The sequence below is a fragment of the Chiloscyllium punctatum genome, chromosome 22 (assembly GCF_047496795.1).
Source record: "Chiloscyllium punctatum isolate Juve2018m chromosome 22, sChiPun1.3, whole genome shotgun sequence".
In the NCBI taxonomy this organism is placed as follows: Eukaryota; Metazoa; Chordata; class Chondrichthyes; order Orectolobiformes; family Hemiscylliidae; genus Chiloscyllium; species Chiloscyllium punctatum.
Genome location: NC_092760.1, coordinates 51,343,046 through 51,364,972, shown reverse-complemented (window position 1 = coordinate 51,364,972; position 21,927 = coordinate 51,343,046). Strand labels below are relative to the sequence as shown.

Genomic DNA, 21,927 nt, shown 5'->3' with positions numbered 1-21,927 from the left:
CCGGCATCGGAGGTCGACGCTCTTCCTTTGGCGCCGGCGGCTGTTGAAGCGCAGCTTCCATGTGCGCATCGGCCGCTAGCTGAGAGGCGGCCCAGCAACCACCAGACTCGGTTATATAATTCAAAAATAAATTGAGGGAAGGGGAAAAGACCAGGCTTCTTATTTTTAACCAAACGTTGATTTTCTCCGAGAGTGCGGCTGAGAAACTTCCAATGGATCCAACTAAAATTATCGAGGCCCTGAGGGGTACCATGGACCCTGCGCTTAGGGAGGCGGCCGAGCGACAGCTCAACGAGGTAACAGAATTAATTGCAGCTCAGGCCCCTGGAGATGTCGGCGCGCGTCCAAGAGTGAAATCTCCAAGCTGGGGGCCGCTGGTAGCCGGGCCTGGCCTCGCCTCGCCTTTAGCACCGTGTCCGCTCCAGGGCCGCCTGCTGCCAGCGGACATGTTACAATGTTTTGCGTTTTTCACGCCTCTCATCGCACGCAAAGGTTCTCAATGTTCTTGGAGCCAATATAATGACCTCTACTCCTCAGACTCCGATTATTACTTTCTCCTGACTAGTCATGTTAGACTGCTCGTTAATGCGTTCGCCTCAGGTTGTATCTATGCCAGGCGAGTCATGTCGAGCTTTTCTTCTTGTATCAAGTGGATTGCGAACTTTGTGATGTGCGCAGAGTGGCAATGCGGGTACAGTATTCACTCATGGGCCATAGGAAGCAGAACCCTCATCGTCCTAACTTGTAATGCAATTGTGACTCGTGTCCAAGTAGTGTTCTTTTCTCAAAGTTCAAAGTCTATTTTTAAGCATGTTTTAATGTTTATATCTTAAATTCTCACCCCTTTCTCTTCAACCTCATTTTTGTTTCGCTTTAACTATTGCAAAATCGTATTTGACAAGAGGGTATAGAGTTTGATTCCCTCCGCTTGCGAGTAAGTGATGCCTGGAACTTGATATGACCTGCATTGATTTACAAATGTTAGTCCTCAGCCGTAATGTTGGCACGAGTATCGCACACTTTATGGCAGGGGCTAGGTCAAATGGAAAATCTATTTTGTGTAGACCTGGTTGAGAATGCGACCATTAATTTGTCTCATACCATTTCCTGTATGTTTTGCTACTGCACTTGAGCATGCTGGATTTCAGTATTCAATTCATTTTTTAAAATAAATCCCAACTTGATAGCGTTAACTATGCCAGCAGATTTGTTTTGTGCCTGGTAACTTTTTTATGTAATGAAGGGCAGTTTTCCAGAGGCCCTCATTCACATATCTATTGTTATCAATGCACTGAGTTCTAATAAACTTAGGATAGCTGGGACATTTTTGCAGATATCCTTTTTGCTCACTTTGCTACTTTTCTCCATTCCTTCCTAAGGGTGTTTTCAATCAATCATAGAATCCCTACAGTGTGGTGACAGGCTGTTTGGCCCAACAAGTCAACGCTGAGAGCAACCCACCCAGACCTATTCCCCTGCCCCATTTTCCTCCCTTTACCCCTGACTAATACACCTAGTTACAAATCAATGAAGACTGCAGTGTTTTGTACTGTCAGAGTTGATGCTATCCTCTTTTGGTACTTGTCCAAGCAGCTGTTCTACAGTTGAAACCTTAATAGTGAATGCTGGTATATTGTATCATGGAGTATCAATATTTTTCATGAGGATCAGCTAGCAGGTGTGATAAACTTAACTAGTATTTGTATGAACCTTGACAGTGAGCTTATAAGCACCAGATGGTATTTCCTTTCCGTGGTGACCGGGATAGGAGTCTTGGAATTTTTTCCTTTCCTCTCCGTTTTTACCACCCCGCCTATACCTTGATTCAAGTTTTTTGAAAAAAAAAGATTATATTAACCCAGGTCCCAGCATATCATGTCACATTTTTGAGTAAAGTATTTGCTGGAACCTGTTGGGAAGCACACTTGGTTGGCTTAAATAATACTGCATTTAGTTTTTGCTAAATTACTTAATCTCAATTTAAGAGCACTGAGTCCTAATTTCATTCTCTACCCTATTATGCATCCGATTGGGTATTCAGAGCCGTAATGATTTCAGGCCAGACTTAAATTAACCATCTGACCCATGTTATTTTCTGGAAAATGCAAGACAAAACAGAATGGGGTCTCTTTTCTGGAACAATTGTAATTTGATTTCTACCATTGATTTCTGAAAAGTATTTTCACATTATATAGCTACTCTACTAGTTTCATGAACCAGTAAGATCAAAATATGCAAAAAAAAATCTTCTGAGAATCTAGGACAGGAAATATAACATTTTCATGTCCTGTGTCAAAGCATGAATCAATAGAAACATTTGTCGAATTATGTATGATGCCACATGTGGGTATTGCTGCCTTTATTTTTCCACAGTATATTTAGGAAGGCAGTGATACATGATTCACCAACTTCTCCAGCTCTTAAGAACCATTTGACTTAGTCAGTAAAAAGATTCCATGATAGCAAATTAGCTGCAGCAGGCCCTCAAAACACCATCCTAATTTTCATATGTGATAGTAATTTAACTTCTCAAGACTAAGTATTTTGGTCATTAGTACTCATGATTACTGTATGCATATGGGACTGAAATGGAAGTGGCTACTCAAGGAACTAGACAAGCTGCAGTGTACCTTAAATTGAAAATGACAAATCTGTCTCCACCCACCATTTTCTAATGTAATCCAACTGTATTCTTACAGTTGTCGTCCATGACTACGGATGTACTGAAAGTACATTTTGAAAGAATTATGTTCTTAAAGATTAAACTTCTAAAAATAAAATATTGAGTTTGGAGATTGATTTTAGCACGTTCATATTTAGTTATGTTGTCTTTGACAAACCAAATTCCAGTATGCCTTTCAGCCTTTTCATGATTTGGGGGTGCCAGTGTTGGACTGGGCTGAATGAAGTTAAAAATTTCATAATACCAGGTTATAGTCCAACAGGTTTATTTGGAAGCACTAGCTTTGAGTGCTGCTCCTTCATCAGGTTTTCCATGGTTCTTATTTCTCTTAAGATTCACATGACTGTGGTGATGCATTTACAATTTGTCTATTCAATGTATTTCTATTTGTATTAATCTGCTTCTCCATGTCTCAATTTTTCAGGTTTGTGAAGAGTCAGCACCTTTCTGTACAGGTGCTGGCTGATGTGATTTTAGCATTTTATTTTTACTTCATCTCCAATCTATTGTAGTTTGCTTTTAGATTAATTTTGTCTTGATCTGGCTTGCCTCAATCATTATACTACTAAAGTGAATACTGATGACCTTGTTACCATTTACAGTCCAAAACCCCTTCTGCAAAGTTGGTTAGCATCTGAAGATAGGTTTTGGCTTAACTAGAATGTCCAATGTTGAGTAGTTTGCTAATGTTGATATATAATGAATGAACACTTGACATTGCATGAGATCAGATTGTTGTAAGCATTCTCTAACCAGGATTAGCACATTTTTAGGCAAGGAAGTTTTTTAAAAAAAATCTGGAAGTACAACTGCCAACACTTCGAGTTTGTTTCTAACATTTTGTACAGAAGAACGTGCCACTAGATTGAGAGAAATCAAGCATTTAACTTGGATTGTTAAGTGCTGCTTGCTGTTCTTTCATTCCTTGAAATGTTCATAGCAAAATAAACTGGGATGGAAGTAACTTAGCAGTGGAAGTCACTATGGATTGGAAGTCCTATGTGAAATGAACGCAAGATTAGTCTAGATCTCGGTAAGGAATTTGTAGTATGTAAAGTGTTTGACGAGATTCCACGTGGTAGACCGGTTGGTAAGCTGGATCACATGGAATCTATGGGGAGCCCGCCAATTGGATGCAAAACTCTCTTGAAGATAGGAGACAGTGGAAGTAGAGGTTGCTTTTTGGATTGGATCAGTGATGTGCTGCACAGATCAGTGCTGAGTCCGCTGGTTGTTTTGTTATTTATGTAATTAATTTGGAGGTGAATTTAGGAGGCATGGTTAGTAAGTTTGCAAATGACATCAAAATTGCTAGTGTAATGGACAGTGAAGTAGATTCTGTATTCATCAGGTGGGCTGAGGGATGGCAGAGTAGTTTAAGTTAGATAAATGAGGTGTTGTATTTTGGTAAGGCAAACCAGGGTATAACTTGTACAAATAATGGTAAGGTCCTGGGGGCTGTTGCCAAACAGAGACCTAGGAGTGCAAGTGCATAGTTCCTTCAAAGCGGATTCGCAGGTACATAGGATAATGAAGAAGGTGTTTGGTTTGCTTGCCTTTATTGGTCAATGCATTGACTGTAGGAGTTGGGACATTATCTTGAGGTTGTTCAAAACATTGGTGAGGCCACTTTTAGAATACTGTGTACAATTCTTGTGCCCTTCTATAAGAAGGATGCTGTTAAACTTGACAGGGTGCAGAAACGATTTACAAGGATGCAGGTGGGACTGGAGTGTTTGTGTTCAAAGCTGAATAAGCAGAGATGTTTTCCCTTGGTGTGTTTGGAGGCTGACAGATGACCTTATTGAGGCTTATAAACTGAAGGGGCATGGAATGGGTGAAGAGCCAGGGTCTTTTACTTTGAGTGGAGAGTCCAAAAAAGAGGGTATAGATTTAAGGTGAGAACAGAAAGATTTAAAAAGGACTTGAAGGGTAACTTAATACAGACTCTGCGCGTATGGAGAACTGCCAGGGGAAGTGGAGGAGATAAATACGATTTCAACATTTGCAGGCATCTGGGTGGGTATATGAATGGAAACAGTTTCGAGGGTTCTTGGTTAAATGCTGACAAATGGGACTAAATCAGATTGGGATGTCTGGTCAGTGTGGACAAGTTAGGCTGAATGGTCTGTTTCCATATATATGACTATGACTCCATAATTGTACAACATTCAGCAGTGAGTTGCCTCAGCTATATTAAGCAACATCATACCTGAAAGTTGGAGGGAGAAGAATGCTGATATTGAATTGCTATGTTTTAAGATTCTGGCATATTAAAAGATGAACCAAAAAAAGTGTACAAAGTTTAAAAATCTCACAGCACTAGGGTTATAGTCCACAACAGGTTTATTTGGAAGCACTAGCTTTTGAAACACTGCTCCTTCATCAGGTTGTCCTGTTGAAGGAGCAGCGCACAGAAAGCTACTACTTCCAAATAAACCTGTTGGACTATAACCTGGTGTTGATTTTTAATTTTATACACCCCAGCCCAACACCGCCACCTCCAAATCAGAATATGTATAGCTTTGTGTTGTATCTAGGCATGGTAGGGGCACTTTTTGACATTAGATGATCACCTGAAATGTTTTTCAGCACTGATTCCTTTCCTTAATACGGAACTGTAACCTGTATTTAAATGTTTAAAGCAGCTGTCACCTGAATACACATTTAATAGATTTTTTATCTGTGTACATTACAGGCCAACAAGGCTGTTACGTTTGTATCAACTCTGCTTCAAATTACAATGTCAGACCAACTGGACTTGCCTGTGAGGCAAGCAGGTAAGTGATTGTCTCAACATTGTACAAATAAGATCTTGAATTACACATTCCATATATGTGGCTGAATATACATAGTTGCTAGATGCTAGTATTTGTTCTTTTTGATGTAATGTCACTATTTGCCAGATTTAATTCTGCACGCTGTATCATTGATATGATTAATAAATAATTTGGAAGTATGAAGATGTAAGTAAACATCCTGCCCTTTCAAAATATGTAAGGAGTTGGTGGAGGGGAAAGTGAGAGGGAAAAATGGAAACTATTCAGTGTCCCCTGGTGATTTTTTTTAATCCAGCGGGATGCAAGTCTAGAAAATAGACTAAGTTGAAATCAGGGTGACAATTTAGCTAGTAACTATCAATTACAGCTTTGTTTTAGTATAAACATTTAACTGGCAAAATGATACCAAAATATTTAAGTATTGTAATTTGGCCTCTACTTTTTGACAGCCCACTTAGTTTTTTCAGCTTCTGTTCTAATTATGTCATTTTACTTTTTTCTCTCAAACCTGTCTCAGCATTTTCAGTTGAAAAATATTACTTTAAGTTTCTTTGTCTACAGTGGTCCACTTTTGAGTTGGTGGCTACTTTCAGAACAAGCTCTCAACTTTCTAAGTGTGTGATTCTTTAACACCTCTCTCTGAACTGTTGAAACAGGAAGGGGAACAATGTACTCCAATCATGACCATGTCTGAGTACATTACTAAATGACACACATAAGTTGGCTCCCAACCTCTTAACTGGTTGATTTGTGGGTGCAAGAATTGTCTGAGATGCGATGCACTAGAGTTGAGTTCTGGGGACCAGAAAGTGACCAAGTTAATGAAGAAAATTGCTGGCATTTAGCTAAAATTGAAAAGAACAGAATGTTGCGTTTAAAATATTTTCTTGACAATCACCTTCAGGTTTAAGTCTTGACCCTGTTGTGTAAGAACTTAGCTTTGCACCTCTTCATTTTTTAATGTACATAATGAGCTAGATCCCAATTTTCACTAACAAACATTGTAATTTATCTAGTCAGTTTTAGTCCTGTTAAAACACAGGTCTGAGACTTACCTGCATCGTTCAGTCATTCCATGAAGAAATGTAGAGTATCAATTTTTTTAATTGAGTAAAATTTGAGGCTGAAATTCATCCCCCATCGTTCTCCTGAAGGTTGCAGAGTTACTATTGGCCCTGCTTAACCCTGCCCCTGAAATTAACACAAATGGAGTTAAAAGTATACAAGATGCTGAACAGCTGCTTCCATTGTTATGTTTTAGTGATTCTATTAAATGGATTTGCATCAGTGTTTGACTTCACCAGTACCACATGTAAGGGGTTTAAATATTTTGTGCAAAATTCAGTGGTAACCTGCAATGAGGCATATGAAAAATTAGTTTTTTTTTGACCAAAACTCCAGAATTGACTTTTTGGATGTGAATTGAATACAAATGATATTAAATAGTATGAGATCTTGTACCTTGTAGGAATAAAAAGAAGAGGTGCTGGATAAATGTGGTGCTGAAGGAGTTAGGAGCTGACTGAAGGTGGGAAGTAGGTTGAATTCACGAGAGAACCATTTCAAGCTTCTCAATAAAATAGTACTCCTCTGACTGGGAACCAGGAAAATTTTAACTACTGAGGATTACAATGGAATGTGGATTCTCTAGGTTGGGATTGCATATATTAAGGATCTACGATAATGGTAGGGAGAAATTTAGTGGATACTATTGGAATGAAGACTCGTTACTGTATGTACTCGAACTGTATGTGTTAGTAATCCAGGACCAGATCACACTATTGCTAGCAGCCATGAGGAGTCCAGGTAGCAGCATACAAAACTAAGTATACTTTAACTGGAAGTTATCTCCTGAGTAAGCCTGGTGGAGATGTAAAATTAAATTGAATTGGCACTATTTACCACCCCAGTATGAGTGTTTTTATGCTGTGTTAGGGGAACAATACAATGCAAGAATACAGTGTGATAAACAGTGATGTGTCCTTTTTTTAAAAAAAAGGGTAATGATGAGAATTTGAAGACTACGGGGAGAAAAGCTCAGACCAGGCATGAAGCAATGTAGTAATTGAATAAATATGTACGTGGACCCAAGTAATGCAAACCTAAGTGAGTACTTAATTGTGAGCTAGCCAGATTGATGGTCCATGTGGGTGGCAAGTCTTTGCAAACTGGGTGTCAGTACAGCCCCGATACTATTCGTAAGCAAAAAGAAAAAGATGCATGGAACAAAAAGCATGAGCTATAACCAAAAGGAGCAAAGGTAAGATTTGCTGACAATGAAAGCCACACATACTTTACTTGTTTGTATGAACCAACAATACCAAGGTTACCTGCTTGTACAGAAATCAACATTGTGATCATTCATGGATATCTCCCAAAATACTGATATCGGAAGAGACCAGGGATACTTGGATGAGTTGATCCAGAGCTTACAAGAAATATATCCAGAGATTCAATACCATGGGAATTTTCAAAGACTTCAATTCCATCATGGAACTTTTCCCTGAAAGTTCGGTGATCACACGTGAAAGAAATGGAAGAGTGAGCAGGATGATCCAGAATGCTATAACATTATCTGTCATGTACGTCAGACTGGTGCAGTTCTATTACACGTGTGTGCGTGCTAAAGAAAGATAATACAATTAAGGCTTGTTTAGCGTCAACAATTCAACTTTTCTCTAAACAGATGCTCTCTCAAAATTCTAAAAGTTAGAATTGAGGATTCACAAGAACCAAATCCTTTGCCAACCTGGGTGCTAGGCATAGATATTGGTCAGTTCACTTGGCAAAAGAATCTCAAGAAATCTCTACTTTCAGAATACCATTTGGAAAATGTTGCTTCCAAAGACACACTTTTGGTTTATCTGCTAGTCAGCACTTGTTCCAGGCTATGGCAGACTTAGAGAAAATATATATTGATATCAATGTATTGCTGAAAATGTGTTGCTGGAAAAGCGCAGCAGGTCAGGCAGCATCCAAGGAGCAGGAGAATTGACGTTTCGGGCATGAGCCCTTCTTCAGGAACACATTTTCAGCTCTGATCTCCAGCATCTGCAGTCATCACTTTCTCCTAGTCAATGTATTGCTGCCAATATTATGGTCATGGGAAAAATCAAAGAGCAAGACCAAAAGTAACACTCCCTAATGGTAGAAACTGTTCATGATGCAATCTTCAAGAAGTGTCAGGTGAATGAGGACAGATAAACATTTCAGGTTATGATTCCTGTCTTGACTTTGGAAAGTCCAAAACGTTGTGATGACTCCACAAAAGGAAAGATCTGCTGACATATGAGATTTTTTTAACATTCCAACACTGCACACCGAAACTTTCCTAACAAAGCATTATTGTTAAGAGAGCTTATGCATAGCAGGAGAACTATCAAGATCCGTTTGAATGACTCCAGTATATGTCAGCAGAACCTGTACCCTGCAATACTATAACCCATGGAAGACTACCATCTTTGAAAGTCGATGCATCACAGGAAGGGCTGGGAATGTGAATCAAACAAGGTGACAAACCCATTGCGTTTTGATATAAAAGTCTTTTGTAAGTACAATCCATTTATCACAATATAGAGTATCACATACTTGCTCTAGCATTCGGTATTTTACCATTTGTGCCTGTTCAGTAAATGGTTCACAGATCAAATTCAAGCCATTAGAATAGATTCAGTAGAAATTGCTGACATCGAGACTATAGTGACTTCTCATCATGTCTAGTCAAACTACAGGGGCACAACTTCATCTGCTACAAACCTCAGACCGACAGAGCGGATAGCATTCTTCAGATTTGGCTAAACTTTCAGTGGACTTGCAAATAGACGATTTTGAGGTGGATGGCATGCTTTAAATCGTTTTGATTTAATTTTTGTCAGCTCAAATGTGATCAACTTCAGAAAGAAATGGCTAATCAACTAATGAAAGCAGAATGCAAATTCCGTCATAGAAGGATAGCCTGACTTAATGTGAGGGGTGCAGACACATGTTTTTGGCCAATCAAACAGAAATGAACTAGTTGTCTCAAAAGGCATAGTCTTTGAAAGGATAACAATGCTAGTCTCAAGTCCTTCAAGGAATGTTGTTGCAGCTGCATCAAGGACATATGGACAGAGACCGTAGAAGATTGCTGGTGTGGTATTGGCCAGGGATCAATAATGTTATCACCAACCACACCACAAAGAATCTCCTACACCTTCAAAGGTATAATCAGTCACCTGGTTCAAAATCGCAACAGATTCATTTACCATTCACGGCAGTGATTTTTATGCGGGTTACCAATTATCAGAATATGAAAGGATAATTACAATAAGGACATCTGAAAGGGTCATATGTGACATAAGCCATTGAATACAGGCAGAACTTTTCGGCATGTGTATCAAATAGGACGCATTGTGGCCATTTCACCACACTATCCCAGCCCATGGTTTGCAATGTTGAAGTGCTAATGAAGTATAAGAAGACAAAAGGGTCTTTGTATTGATATGCTACACCTAAGAACAACACCTCAGAGCATGAATTTGCCTCCTTAGATTAATGTTTGGAAAGCAAGATTAGACAACCTGCCCAGGTTTTTAAAAAGTACAGGACAAGCTGTTTGAGAAACAAGGGAGAGTGAAGATGGTGCATTACTTCCATTGAGATGTCGAATGGTTTAATTTGTGAAGGACAAAGTTGGAATCATACAATCTATTAAAGGAAGCTGGCACAGAAATATCCCATTTGTGAAGTGAGCCCAGGTCCTACAGTGGAGAAACAGAAACTATCTCCAGTAATTGCTCAGTACACCAAAATGTGCCTTGAGCATACACTCGGATAATGAAGTTATGGAGGATCATCACAACAGCCCAACAATCTTACAACATGGAAGCAAACAACATACATACAAATCACGAATACCATCAGGAGAGCTAGAAGGATTGTCAAACTACCTGTGTTACACAGACTCTCAACTTAAATTTTGCAAGTCTTATTCTGGTATGAATAATGTTATAACAATTAAATTTACATTTTCTTCATTTCAGTGCATGCAATCAAGGACCAGGCTAACATTATATGACTAAACCCATGAGTTCAACTAGCAGCATGCTAGACTAAAGATGTGTATATAGTTTCTCTCTAACTGCAAGTTATTAGTATACCTCAAGTGAACTTTTGTGATTTTCAAGTAAAGTGACATTACACTACCTAAGAATCCAAAGTGTGCGGTAATTCTGTGTTTAGGAGCAATGTAATATGACAAAAACAAAAATTGCAGGAGAAACTCAGGTCTGACAACATCTGTGGAGGGAAATTAGTTAACCTTTCGAGTTCAGTGATCCTTATTCAACCATTAAGTTTAAATCTGAGTTGCACTAAAAAAGGTAACTACCTGGTTAGATTCTTTGAGCTTTATGCATATGTGATGGGTATGCATTAACTCTGATCTCGCAGTATGTGAAAAGTGGGTTTAAGATTTTTTTCCTGTGTAGGAATGTCAGTTCTCTTGAAGAAGGTTTTGATGCCAGCTTATGCCGGGTGTCTTATGCCAATTTACGTATTGTGATTTTGTAAAACCAAAATTAATGCTTTGTGACTTTGTTTAATGGACAGCTGATTTTAGATATGAATTTGTTGAATACTGCTCCTGTGCAAGTCCAAATACCCCATTGAAGATATTACTCATGACTATCACCTAATTTATGAATTAGTTTAGAAAGATATTCCTCTGAAAGTGAATGGCAAAAGTCCTTTAATCTCAAGAAAAGCAATTGGAAAAAATGTTGTGCCTTGATGTACATATAAGCACAATCATTCTGCAATTGTTAGTGATTCTGCGGCCCCCCCTCCAATTATTATCAGTGGGAAATGAATAGATTGGACCTTTTTGTGGTGCTAGTAGTCCCTCTAAAATAAAACCATGAAAAAATTTTGCTTTGCCAAATGAGGTGTAACAGGAATTTTAAAGGAGCGTAAAATTCATAATTATCGCGAACACACTGATCTTGAAAAACTAGTTTTATTTACCGAATTTCAAGTTTTGCTCAGATTTTTAATACTGATTTTCAGATAGAAGCTAGAAGATCAACAATCAATTGTATTCCTATCTGAAGAATGTTTACATGCCTTTGACCTTTTTTTGGTTTTCTGTTTGTTAATACTTTGTGTTTAGCTGCATGTCAGTTTGATAGCATCGCTTGCTGTACAGTTGGCATTCTCTCTGACTTGGCACCAGATTTAAACAAGTTTTATGGCACACTCTTCTCCTTTTTTTACCTGAGATTCGGATCTTGTGGGCAACTCCCTTCCAAGGTTGGCAGCAAGCATTGTTACTTCTCTGCTGACCACCAAGTCCAAACTACTAGAACTGATCTCAGCACTTGTGGATTTCTGATCAATTGTCTTGGCAATGTGTTCAGATGAGGTGGGAGTGGGCTGCAGGATGGCATTGTGAATTGTTCCCGTCAGCAATCTAGCCAAGCCATGACAACCAAATGGTCTCCTTTTATGATATTGTAATAATTTGTGCAGTAGATTGGATCTGCTGTTAAGACTGTCTTTTTATTTTCTCTCTTTTTTTTTGAAAAAAAGTACTGGACTGCAATGCGAGAACTGTTTTTGAAGATAATTTATCAGGCTGGCTGCATTATTTCACAGCAAGGAATTTGATTATTATTGTGAACTCTCTGTGGCTGTGGATTTCTGAAATGTGCAGTTGATCAGGAATTGAGGGCTTATTTACAAGTGAAGCTGATTGGCTCAGTTAGATGAGAACCAGTTGAAACTGGGAACCAATTAGAGGCACAAACCTATTTCAATTGCTCTCTCCTGTCAGAAACACTCCACAATTTTCAAATAAACCTCCGTTTAAACTTGAAAGTCGGTTTGCTCTCCTGTTGATTTGTTTGCCCTGTGACTTTTTGAATTGATAAATCAGGATAGATATGAGCACCTGTGTATATTGTATACTCTTGTTTTAAGAGTCTTGCATGTTTTATTTTGACCTTTATTGAGAGAGAACTGTTTTCACCACAGCTGATGTTGGTTCCTATTCATTCTTAATGTTCTGGCGTAGCTCTGTAAACCTTTTTGAAGATTAACTGGCCTGCAAAGTGTTAACTTGGGATTGCATTTGTCCCTGAGATTGTGCATGGTTGGCTTTTAAATGTTTTAAAAAAAAGTTCAGTTCCCCCTGTTTAACTGTAGAGCAGTCAGAAGTTGCATGGAATTTTGAATTATTAAAATTTCACTTGCTGTCTAGAATATTAAAGTATTTGATTAAGGATTGTCAATTGAAATTAATTGAATTTTCTGTTATAGAACAGAAAAGTGGGCTTATTCAGTTTGTTTTTGGATTCTTATAAGCAAGTTGCTTTTTTAGTATTCATAATACTGAAAATTTCTTTAAAAAGGAATTGTAGGATATTTCATATTTCTTGCTCCTGATAGCAAGAGCCAAATATAATTTTGTATTGGAAGCTCTACATTCTTTTAGAAGTTTGCTATATAATTCTGATGCCTGCTGTTTAGCAAACAGACCTATAATGCAGGATCTCAACTTTAATGATGAAACTATTCACTATTATTAATGTGTAAATTGTCAAGGAAATGCCAGGTGATATGTTGTAAATGGCAGAATTCAAGAAGTTGCCTTGTTCTGTCAAGGCTTTCTGATAATACTAGCTGGTGGAGACATAATATTTAAGACATAGAATGGCATAGAAGTTCAGTTCTTGCATGGTGTAGACCTATTTAGCACACCTGAAAAATTAGGGATTGTTCATTCCATTCCATTCCAAGTATATTTTTTTAACAGGTGATAATTTTTAATTAATATACTACTTGGCACCAAAATGGCTTTAAGTTTGCAGTTTCATTCTAACTGTTTCTTTGTTTTGCTTTCTTAATCCCACTTATGCTTTGTTTTTCTTCTATTTCTGTACCTGGTTTAAAAAAGAATTAGTGATGGTTCCTGCCTCTGGTTCTGCACTCAATATTAAGACTGAATTGTTTCAGGAGGCAGAGTTGTTGTTTGGGTAGGTGTCAGATCCCCTGTACAGGGCAATCCTATGAAATATGTCTGCAATAATTTAAAGTTCCAATTTTGAATATGTCTTAACCTTTGTTTGCTGCTTAGTAAAATTTGTTCATTGCCATGCAGAAGTATATCATTTAAGAGTTAAACTGTTTCATTTCAGTTTCTAAATATGCATCACTGTGTGCGCACACATCATTTTCCCCCATGTATTAGTGTATTTCTGTTGCTTCATAGTCAAAAGACTGTGGGTTCAAGCTCTGTTCCAAAGATTTAACAATTTAAGCTAGGTTGACACAATAAGAACTGGCCTTTGAATGAGATGCTGAATTCCTGACTCAGATGGATCCATACATACCTCAGCACCATTGAATGGAGAGAAGGGGAGTGGTTATTTGGTTCTGAATAATGTGTATCCCTCATAACCTGCATTTAGACACTAATGTTGTGTAGAATTTTACAACATTGAGTGGTATGTATTACCATTTGGGCCAAAATGTTTATGGTAGTGTTTTTGCTTCACATGACCCTTGTTAACTCTTATTTAATTGCATTCTCAACTTTGTATTCCTTCTCATAATGGAACCTTGTTCTGTGCAAATCAGCTGCTGTGACTGTCACTGTTTTAAAGTATTTGCCATGACGTATTTTAGAATGTACTGAGATTTTGAAAGTTCTATATTAATGCGAGTTTTTTTCATTCTAAAAATCAAATTGAACAGTGATTACAACTGGAAATTAAAGTATCTTTCTTTCACTGAAATCGAAAGACCCCCTTGAACGTGCAAATGTTGAGTCATTCAAATCAGCAAATAGTTCACAAATTGTCTATTAAAGTGCCGGAATTGTAAATCACCAGCAATGTTGGTGACTAATTTTCGACGTTTCTATCATTTAATTCTCTCTTAGGTGTAATTTACTTGAAAAATACGATAACACAGTACTGGGCTGAGCGTGAAGCTACATCAGGTGATGTACCACCATTTACTATTCCAGAAGAAGATCAACAGTTCATCCGTGACAACATAATAGAAGCTATCATTCAGTCACCCGAGTTAATAAGGTTTGTAGTAGGAAAGAGTTGTTTGGTTATAAATGCTACTGCAAAGACTGGTGAATATCCTGTAAACTAACACATCTCTGAATGACCCAGGCTAAGAAAACATCTGGAAGCTTTTGCAAATCTTTGTTAAAGTTTGGTAAACAACTACAGCATGGTCTGCAAAATCAGTTGTGATCAACTTGCATGTGTTCTTTTTTTTTTCTTTTGGTTAAAGCCTGGACCTTTCTCTTCCTCCTAAAAACAGTTTTATCTGTGCCTGTCTTTCAGTTTGCTACCATTCAAAAGTATCAGTGAAGCTGAATTCTTTGGTCTACATATTATCTATTTCAAGTACTTTATGAAAATAGTTATTCTTTCACGTATCCTCCGCTTTCAAGATCCTCTGTGACATTTAGGCCAGTGTTAGTTAAGTTTGCTGTACTGACAAGTTGAATTGATTAATGCATTCAAGTGAACAAAAATGGAATTCTTGAGTGTTCAGTCACATACTGGCTTATTAACTGCTGGCAACTGCATTCATGCCATTAGTCTATAATCAAACATTTGGTGTGGTAGATATCTTTCTAAGCTTCTTCCTCTAGTGCTCCCCCTCTGCATTACTGTTTAAATATTCATACTTCCTCTTGGCTTGCACTTTAGTGCTCTTGCAGTCCTGATCATCTTCACTCCATCATGGGTGATGGGCTTCACTGGTTGGCTAGCATTTGATGCCCATTTCTAGTTGCCCTTGAGAAGGTGGTGGTGAGCTGCTGTCTTGAGCCACTGCAGTCCACATGTTGTAAGTTGTCTCTCAATGCCCTTATTGGGGGAATTCTAGGATTTTGATCCAGTGATGGTGAAGGAATGCCAATATATTTCCAAGTCTGGATGGTGAATGGCTTGGAGGGAATCTTGCAGGTGATGGTGTCTGCGCGAATCTTCTGACTTCATCCTTCTAGGTGAAGGTGCTATGTGAGCATCTTTAGTTTTCTGCAGTGCATCTTGTAGCTAGTACACACTGCAGTGACTGAGCATTGGTGGTAGAGTGAGTGGCTATTTGTGGGTGTGGTGCCAACTGCGTGGAATGCTTCATCCTGGATGATGTCAAACTTGTATTCCCATCTAGGCAAGTGAGTATTTTATCATGCTTTTGACTTGTCTTGTAGGTGGTGGACAGATTTTGGGGAGTTGAGAGGTGAGTTACTCACCACAGTAACTGACGTTTTTGTAGCCAGTGTGTTTGTGACGAGTTCAATAGAGTTTTCTGGTCAATGGTTAAACCCCCCCCAGGATGTTGATGGTGGAAAAGTCAGCCATGGTAACACCTTTGAATGTCAAGGAATGATGATTGGATTGCTTCCTAATGGTGATGGTCATAGCTTGGCATTTGAGTGATGCCAATATTTCTTGTCAGCCCAGAGGAAACCCAAACTAGGCAGTGCTTAGTTTAGTGCTGAGCAGGTACTGCTTGATAGCACTGTTGATGAGCAAGAGTAGACTGGGCGGTAATTAGCTTGGTTTGATTTGTCCTACATTTTATGTACAGGACATATCTAGGCAATTTTCAACATGATCATTTAGATCCTAGTGTTGTGACTGTACTGTGGAAAAGCTTGGGTGCGGGCGCAGCAAGTTCTGGCACACATGACTTCAGTACTATTAGCGTGGTGTGGTGCAAATGTTACTGATGCTACCTGTTTTGGATGGAGAACTCTGGGTATTGCCATGATGTAGGTGGTCTTAAACAGCAAAATGTGGAATTAAATATGTTTCCCTGTTGGATGCAATAAATTGACCCTCTGGATGGAAAAGAGAAAATCTTTTAGGCTGTAGTTAAGCTTTACAGACAAGTAGGGTGTTAGATTTAACCTGAAGTCTGCAAAATGGTGGATCGTTGTATGCTTCGTTTTTGTTTTTAAAAGTAATTTGTAGTCATTTCCTCTGGATAAGGGAAAGGCTTAAATTGCTTTGGAATTAATGTACTTCTAATTACTTTGCCGTAATTCTTCTGGGTGAAGTGTAAATTTCTTGAGTGCATATTGAGCTTAGCTGTGATAACGCATGATAGAAGGTGTCAACAGTGAGGTTTACACATGCATCCTGACTGTTAAGTTTGAATTGGATAATATGCAAAGAGTGTTTGGGGGAAATAGGTCCTGTATAAATACCATAGAATCCATATAGTGTTGTAGTAGGCCATTTGACCCAACAAGTCCACACTAACTGTCCAAAAAGTATCCCACCCTGACACATTCCCCTACCATACAATCCTACATTTCCAATTTGAAGTACACCTAAAATACACATCCCTGCACGTTATGGGCAATTTAGCATGGCCAGTTCACCTATCCTGCATATCTTTGGATTGTGGAAGGAAACCGGTGCACCCGGAGAAAAATCATGCAGACGTGGGGAGCAAAAGCGCAGATTCCTCAATCCCTTGAGGCTGGAATCAAACCTCGGTCCCTGGCACCATGAGGCTGAGTGCTAACCACTAAGTCATCGTGTCACTTTTATAGAAAACATTTTTACTGAAAGAAAAGGGGAATGATGCACATCAAATGATAGATGTCCTTAGACCAGTTCAACACAGTTATTTCGATTTATATTGTACCTTCATTAAGGTTTTAACTTGTGAATGCATTTTGTAACTGTTGAAGTTTTAGACATTACATTTCGATAACATGGTTTTAAAAACATTTTGGTTTTGAGTAACTGATGTCTCGATACCTTTAATCGTCTTTATAGGGTACAACTCACAACTTGCATTAACCAAATTATCAAACATGACTATCCAGTCAGGTGGCCAGCCGTTGTCGATAAAATTGGATACTATCTGCAGTCTGATAACAGTGCCTATTGGCTTGGGATCCTCCTCTGCCTCTATCAGTTGGTGAAGAACTACGAGTAAGTGCTTTGTGTTTTTGGTCCTGAACAGTTTTCCTATGTCTTCTGAGCATTATGTCCTAAAGCAAGCCAAATAATACTTGGTTTAAAATCTGAGTTATGTTCTAAAAGCTGTTTATCCTTGCCTCCACCAATATTTTCCACACTTATAGCCCCTTGACCTCAAAGATTTATGATTGGTAGTGTGTTGTGTACTGAAGTGTTTTGATCAGTTGCAAGAATGACTGCAATGTCAGACTAGCCTAGAAGTCTGTCTTACCAGAAGAACTGATATAATTGTGTCAAATGATAGAATGTGCAATTCAAATGTAGGAATATATTTCTGGTGTTGTGCTTTGTTTTTGACTGGTAGTCTTATATATTTTACACACAGGTACAAGAAAACTGAGGAACGAAGCCCATTGGTGGCAGCTATGCAGCACTTTTTGCCAATGATGAAAGATCGTTTTGTCCAACTTCTCTCTGATCCTTCAGACCACTCTGTCCTAATTCAAAAGCAGATCTTCAAAATTTTCTATGCACTTGTTCAGGTATTACAATGTAAAATGAAGTGTTACCTCAACACTGGTTCCCTATGCAGGGAGTTTGTCTGAAAACATGGCTGTGCTCTTCCTAAGCATGAGAAACTTGTGTATTGCTCCGAAACAAGCTCAAGGCCATCCTTTAGTTTGTGGAAGCTCACTCTCCCATTTTCCATTAATATCTGTTGGATGTTGAAGAAATACAAAGTTTTTGCAGGGATTCTGAAGCCAAGGGCAAAGTCCAGTGATCTTGCTGTTCTTTGGAGACCCAACTGTTAGTGGCTGCTTCTAGTGTTTTTGTACTTTATTACTGCAAGTCAAGTACGTGATTCTTGTATGAATCCTGGAAATCTGAAGTTTTATTCATGCCATTGCAGTAGTCAGCTCTTATACAATGCTTCATAGTAGGTTGACCACAAGTGTTCTGGAGATCTTCAATTCTGTTTCCTGGAGAAAAAGGCTTCCTTTGAATTGAATTGAGCACTGTATCAGCTCAGGCTATCTATGTTGTGTAATAGAGGCACCTATGAACATTTTATTGTATCTGTATTCTTCAGAATATTTTGTCGCTGTCTTCTTTCTTTAGCTGTCTTGCTTTTATGGTAATTGATATGTCCAGAAGAAAATCAGTTTAGGTGATACAAGGGCCTGATTCTGAGTAGGAAATCTGTTTGGAAGTATGAATTTGAGATGAAGTCATTTAACTCCAAGGGAGGATTAAATGTGATTGAATCAGTCATGTAAGTTGGTAAACTAGTTAATGCAGCAAGTAGAAAATTAAGAATTTAGGTGTGGCCGATTTTCTTTTTTTTTTGTTTAAAAAACGAGCCGTGGATACTGTTACGAAGCTGTAGATGTGTACTGTACTTTTAAGGGAGCGGAAATTTCTGGCTGGCACAATGTGCTGAACAATTTAAAAGTGTAACGTTTGGTTGACGCAGAAGCTGGAGTTGTGCTGCCACTCAAATTCTGCCAATCAGTTTAAATGTCCCAGATACCAAAATCCAACCGAATTCGAACTTTACTGGTTTGGATGACATCAAACCAATGAAATGATCCAATGTTTTGAGGTATAAAATCGGACATTATGAACAGTTAGGGGGAGAACAGCATAGAGCTGCCAAGCACCAAAATAACAGCCAGCAGAATAGCTTTCTGAAAGATACCTGTCCATGAGAAATTTGTGCAACATAACACCAAAGCAACCTAGAGAAATCCACAGAGATATTTCGACATCTGAAGATGATAACTGGGTTTGAAATTGAATTTTGCCCTAAATCTGAGGGAATATATTGGACTAATATTGTAGAGTTTGGGGGTGGGGAGGTGGTAGGAATAAGTATAACGGAGGCTATAAATAGTTAAATGTTCTATTTTGGACTTTAAAAAAATTAAATTGTTAATTTTTTCTTTAAATACTGGTATTTGGGATAGTTCTTTGCCTTCGAAATCTAGCAGATTACGGTGTGAGGTGAGCTTTACTGTGTTTCTGGTTTAAATTGGCAGGAGGGGTTATCCTGTGTCGGAACAGATTTGAGGGCTCATTGCCAAGATTTGAACAGTTTGGGTCTCTGATTTGTGATTTGAATAGTATTAGACAGATCCATTCTGAGCTTTGGACAGATTTGAGTAGATTTGGGGAATGCGAAAAGCACAGTAGATTTAAATACTTGCAGGTTACTGTCCTAGATTTTTAAATAACATAGGTGAGACGATTTGTTAAATTTTGGTGACTTGTGGTTGAGTCAATTAAAAGTGAGAGAAATGATTCTCAAATTTGCCAAGGAAGTTTGCAAGGAAAGAAAAAGGCCATACATTTAGGATTGGCAAAGAAGTTAGGTTTAGGTTTAACCAAGGACAAAGTAAAGCTGAAATTGTAACAGAATTACTCAAACACTTGGGTGTGTCACAGAAAAAGACAAGTGCAATAGAGGTAGAAAAACCTAAATTGCAATTGACAAGAGTGGAGTTCAAAGGTGAGGAAAGAGAGAAGGTTCTTTCCTGAGCAAAAAGAGCGAAGAAAGGAGGAAGAGAAAGGGAATTTGAACTTGAAGTTGCGACTTAGCCAGCAAAGTCAAGTTAATAGGATGGAGATTAAAAGCGAAGGTAGTGATGTAAAGAAATATGTCAAAACTCTGCCGCATTTTGATTAAGATGTTGAAGCTTTTATTTCATTTAAAAAATTGGCTAGGCAGGCGGAATAGTCAGAACTTGTGGGTAATGCTAGTTCAGACTAAACTGATGGGCAGAGCTAGTGAGGAATTTGCAGTGCTGTCAGGTGAGGGGTCGAGCGATTATGCAGATGTCAGACAGGCTATTTTGAGTGCTTATGAATTGGTACCAGAAGCGCATCGACAGCGGTTCAGAAACATAAAGAAGGAACCAAGTTAGACTTATGTTGAGTTCGAAAGAATTAAGCACAGTCATTTTGATAGATTGGTGCATGCTTTAAAGATAGGACCTATGAGGCGCTCAGATTATTCTGCTGGAGGAGTGTAAAAACTCACTTGCAGAGACAGTAAGGATTCATGTGGAGGAACAAAGTTCGGGAAGTGAGCAGGGCAGTAGAATTATCAGATGAATACATGTTGGTGCATAAGTCAAGCTTCTGGCCAGACGTTCGTCCTGAGGGATAGAAGCTGGAAGAAAGGGTGATCATATGCTATGAAAGAAAGAGTAGAGAACATTAGTAATTGTTTACCATAGGTTAAAGACACCCAAGAGGGTGGAAAGGAAATGAAAGGCCTCAGGTGTTTTCACTGTATTGGAGTGGGACACAGAAAATGACAGTACTGGTAGTTCAGGAAGGGCACTTGGAAAAGGTGTTTTCACTGCCAAAAAGTTGGACACATAGTCACAGTGCTGGTCATTAAAGAAAAGCACTGTGGGAAAAGATCTTACAAGAAGCTAAGCCAGTTGCGTTTTTGAAAGTAGTAAAGGAAAAGCTGAGGAGCTGCAGGAAAGTGCACAGCTGAGGCAGGGACTGAGTGTGGAGTTTGGTGCCTGATCTCTATAAAGACTTTGCCTGTGTGGGTAAAGTTTACTCAAAAGAACAGAAGAAGGGCAAGAAGTTGTCATTTTGAGACAGGATCTAACCAGTCTAATAGTAACAGGAGTAAATTTGCACGCTCTCCGATCTGTTATCTGAGAGTCTGTTAATTTGTGGGATAGATGTACAGAAATTTAGTGTTCCCCTATGTAAGATCAGGATGGAGTGCCAAATCAAGACTCGAAGTTATAGTAAGAGTGATTGATAGAGTGCCAGTTCCAGGAATCCAGTTTGTTCTTAGGAATGATTTTAGCAGGATCCAAGGTTGCGGTGACACCCCTTGTTGTGGAGAAGCCCAATTCTGGATTAGAGTGGTGCTGGAAAAGCACAGCTGTTCAGGCAGCATCTGAGGAGCAGGAAAATCGACATTTCAGGCAAAAGCCCTTCATCAGGAATACAGGCAGAGTGCCTGAAGGGTGGAGAGAAGCCCAAGGAAGACCAAGAAACTGAGTTAAAACAGAAATATCCTGGTATTTTTCCCAGACTGTGTCGTAACCAGATCCCACTATCATAAGCCAGACCATGAAGCAAAAACTAAAAAGAAAGATGGAGTTGAGGTTCAATTAGTGGACACTCTATTTGACGTAATGGTGCAAGAGAAACATGAACAGGCAGAGGGTCTGACAGAAGTGTTTCATCCTGAAAGGCGAATGGACTTGGAACAGAATGACAAGACGATAAAAGATCTATATGTGGAAGCATACACTCTATATAAAAGAGGCAGAGAATATTTCTGAGGGTTATCTGAAAGATGAAAATGGCAGGTTAGTGCAGAGGAGAAATGGGCCGAAGTGCACCAGATTGTGTTACCGGTAGCATGCTTACAGAAAGTGTTACAGGTAGCATAGGAGGTCACCTAAATGTACAAAAGATTGAGGGCTAAGGTGCAAAAACATTTTTATTGGCCTGGAATGTACAAGGATGTGGTTAACTC

The 21,927-nt window shown here is 38.8% G+C and overlaps 1 protein-coding gene across 2 annotated transcripts in view; it reads left to right on the top strand.

Annotated features, from left to right (window-relative positions):
• ipo7 (importin 7) overlaps window positions 1–21,927 on the top strand; it is a 61,574-nt gene continuing 39,647 nt past the window's right edge. Inside the window, exons 1-5 of one of the 2 annotated variants that reach the window (XM_072592279.1) lie at window positions 1–296; window positions 5,382–5,463; window positions 14,384–14,537; window positions 17,265–17,423; window positions 17,797–17,953. In XM_072592279.1, coding sequence (XP_072448380.1) covers window positions 213–296; window positions 5,382–5,463; window positions 14,384–14,537; window positions 17,265–17,423; window positions 17,797–17,953 — 636 coding nt within the window. In that variant the 5' untranslated portion in view covers window positions 1–212. The remainder of the gene's footprint in view (window positions 297–5,381; window positions 5,464–14,383; window positions 14,538–17,264; window positions 17,424–17,796; window positions 17,954–21,927) is intronic. The other variant, XM_072592278.1, reaches the window with a different exon arrangement.